Below are 3,694 nucleotides of genomic sequence, written 5' to 3' on the forward strand. Positions count from 1 at the left end.
CTTAACAATTTAACACATCCTTGCTGAATAAAAGTTTTAATTTCTTTCAAAAAAAGAAAGAATAAAAATGTACTGACCCCAAACTTTTGAACGGTAGTTTCACCGACAAAAAAAAAATCTATTTTAAATAAACGCCCTTCTTTTTAACTTTTTATTCATCAAAGAATCCTGAAAAAAAAGCATCACAGCTTCCAAAAAAATATGAAGCAGCAACAGTTTCCAGCACTGATAATAAATTAGCATATCAGAATGATTTCTGAAGATCATGTGACACTGAAGACTGGAGTAATGATGCTGAAAATTCAGCTTTGATCACAGAAATAAATTACAGTTTAATGTATATTACAATAGAAAAATTTTATTTTACATTGTAATAATATTTCACAATATAAAATTTTTTCTTGTATTTTTGATCAAATAAATGCAGCCTTGATGAGCAGAAGAAACTCCTGTAAAAACATTAAAAATCATTCTGAAACCAAACTTTTGAACGGTAGTGTATATATAAAAAATTTAAAGAAAACATAAAAAAAGAATTAGAACGTTAGTGTTAGAGGTTTTTTTGTAATAAAAAGAAAACATGCAGATTGAATAGAAAAAGAATAGAGAATACTAGTGTCAGAGGCTCTATTTTTTTCTAAATAAAAAGAAAGCAAGTATTGTAAAGAGTGCAAGTGTTAAAGGATCCAGTGTTATATATATATATATATATTAAAGAAAACAAGCAGATTGAATAGAAAAATAATAGAGAATACTAGTGGCAGAGGCTCTATTTTTTTAAATAAATAGAAAGCAAGTATTGTAAAGAGTGAAAGTGTTAAAGGATCAAGTGTTATATACTGTATATATATATATATATTTTTTTTTTTATATATATACATACACACACACACACTACCGGTCAAAAGTTTGGGATCAGTAAGACTTGTAAAGAAAATTAGAATTAATTACAACTACATCAGCAGAGTGAGCAGAACATGTAAATTTGGAAGGGAACTACCAAATCTGTGAAAGAACTACGTGGAAAATAATACGTAAAATCAAACAGATGTTTTCTATAGACTGTTTGACATTGTTTTGCTGCACTTTTTGCAGTAATGCATTTTTATATTTTATTATATAAATGTCTATAGGTCTACTTTTCTCGAATTGTTCTCCCTTTCACTGTAATTTTCCCTGTACATGATTTCTGCAGGGGAAAATATTGCCAAACATGCGGTTTTGCATCTCGTTTCGAAACCAAATCATCCGCGATCGTCTAAATCAGCTGGACTCACTCTCCTCACTGGAGAAATGAAATCTGATCTGTGATGCGACTGTCGTTCGGCACGCTGCATTGAGCAGCCGCATTCAGTTTTTAATTGTAGTGTCTGTTCTTTTACTGAACTAAATGATTTTTATTTCTATAAAAAATCAAAACGACGGTGGGGGTCGGTGCCGCGGTGGGCAAGTGACGTAACCGGTGTTGCAGCTTAACACCGGTATCACCGTCAACACCGTCTATCACGGCAAGCCTAATTAACGACACTTCAAAGTTTAAAAATACAACCGAATTCAACATAATTCAGAAAAAACAACTTTAAAAACATGTTTTCATAGCCATTGACAGATATTTGTTCTTGTTTTAATCACAAACTCACTCAATTTAGTTCAATTTGCATCTCAAGTAAATGTATCTTGGTTTAAGGATGATATTTGTATTGGAAAACAAAAAACTGAGGATGATACAATTATTTATTTAATAGCACGACTTCATGAATTGAAGACTTTCTGCTCTGATTTGAGACCTTTTCGAGGCCTTAATAAGACTTTTTAAGAACCAAAGAAACCCTGCAGTAACTTTTAACTTTGCAGTTTCTATTTTTTGAGCGTGCTTCAATAACATTTCTATGGCAGTAATCACTGCTTCATGAGGTATTCTCGTGCATCAGTGATCTGTGGTGTGATGTGTTCACCTGGGCAGGTCCTTCACAAGCGTCTGCAGCTCTGACAGCAGGTAATAGTGTCTCTCCTGTTGTCTGGCAGCATCAGACGGATCGTCTCTCACACCGGAGTACGTGTCCATCCCACATTCAGCCTGCACATCATGGAGAAAACAGCTCACCACAGAACAAATCATTGCCCTTTAAAGTCTGAGTGGATGATGTATTAAAAAGAGCTTTAGTTGATTGAAATGTTTGTTTATTTTCTTCTTAACGCCATTCCAGCATCTATGGCTATATATTCATGGCGAGAACCAGCTGATCCATACACAAGTCTGTTATACACACACTGTAATAAAGCTGAAATGAAATAAAATGCAAATATTAGATGAAAAATTAATACTTAAACTTAGAAATGTTGCCTTGGCAACAGACTAAAATAAAATATGTGCTAAAAATTATTCAAACTAAAACTGAAATAAACATACATTAACTAAACTAAATTGAAATAAAATAATAAAAAATGACAATATTAATATGACCAATTCTGAAAACTAAAACTGAAATAAACATACATTAAAACTAAATTGAAATAAAATAATAAAAAATGACAATATTAATATGACCAATTCTGACATGACATAAAAATACTACAAATATAGAAATAAGACCTAATTTAAAATATTAATAAATACTATAATAGCACATAAATAATGCTAAAATAACTCTGGTCATGCTCACCTAAATTACGCATTAATGCGCCAAGTAACTGTAAACACTCTACATTTAGGATAATAGCTCATGTTATTTATTAATTATGATGATTATGGTTATTATAACTAAACAAAACATTAGTCGAAAATAATTAGAAATAGTCAAAACAAATATTTATATGATTATTTAAGATAGATGTGGTGTGTAAACTTTTTTCTAAATCTAACATCTAACTAAATATAACCCCAATATGTCCAAATAAATAAATAAGCTGCTGTAAACTAGTAGAAACTGATATAAAGTCATAAGCAATGCAATGCTGAGGAGGATAACTGTACATAGATAGTTCTGCATATGCACTGACTGCCAGAGAAAATACGTAACGTAATCGAAATGAATTTAGTTTATTGATCCTTAGTGTCTTTTCAGCTTTTAAGGAGGTAAATCTGTGGTAGCGTCGAAGAACAGCACTAAAAACAGAGATTTAACAGCAGCAAACCCTCACCTGCTTTATATTTCAGCTTCCGGAGAGGAAAAGATTGATGTTTAAGGCGTGTCGAGTTCAAATACGAACGTTCGTTTGATGTTTATAATGTATAATCACAAATATCACAGACTCAAGTTACAACTGTTTTGAACTGAGCGTGCAAGTTTGCGCATGCGCACCAGCGGCGTCCTGAGGTCCTTCAGCACGCTGGGCTGCCCTTTCATATGCCTAGACGTTTTCTTGAAGTAGTTTAATATATTAGACATAATACATTCATTTATTAGGTCTATGGTTCAATTAATATTTGTTAAAATCATCTGTATTTTAGTTCAACTTTATTTTTATATATATTGCAGCTCTTATTTCTTATGTTTTCTTGCATTAATCCTTTTCTTTGTCTTTTGCTAAACAATTTCTCAAGTTTTTCAATGTTGTCTTAAATCACTTTTAAATCCATTTAATAGTTCTTTTAATAGTTCTATTACCGATAGATATTTTTTACAGATTAATTCACAATTTAAAAAAAACTGATAAAAAATAAGATTAGGCTACGCTTTGTTGTAAACAATAA

The 3,694-nt window shown here is 31.3% G+C and overlaps 1 protein-coding gene across 1 annotated transcript in view; it reads right to left on the bottom strand.

Annotated features, from left to right (window-relative positions):
* LOC107721026 (protein DGCR6-like) overlaps positions 1 to 3,339 on the bottom strand; it is a 6,089-nt gene extending 2,750 nt beyond the window's left edge. Inside the window, exons 1-2 of the mRNA XM_016528879.1 lie at positions 3,142 to 3,339; positions 1,956 to 2,077 (exon numbers count right to left, since the gene is read on the bottom strand). Coding sequence (XP_016384365.1) covers positions 1,956 to 2,065 — 110 coding nt within the window. The 5' untranslated portion in view covers positions 2,066 to 2,077; positions 3,142 to 3,339. The remainder of the gene's footprint in view (positions 1 to 1,955; positions 2,078 to 3,141) is intronic.
* Positions 3,340 to 3,694: the final 355 nt, after the last annotated feature.

The sequence above is a fragment of the Sinocyclocheilus rhinocerous genome, unplaced genomic scaffold, assembly GCF_001515625.1.
Source record: "Sinocyclocheilus rhinocerous isolate Xijiao unplaced genomic scaffold, SAMN03320098_v1.1 scaffold120, whole genome shotgun sequence".
Lineage (NCBI taxonomy): Eukaryota > Metazoa > Chordata > Actinopteri > Cypriniformes > Cyprinidae > Sinocyclocheilus > Sinocyclocheilus rhinocerous.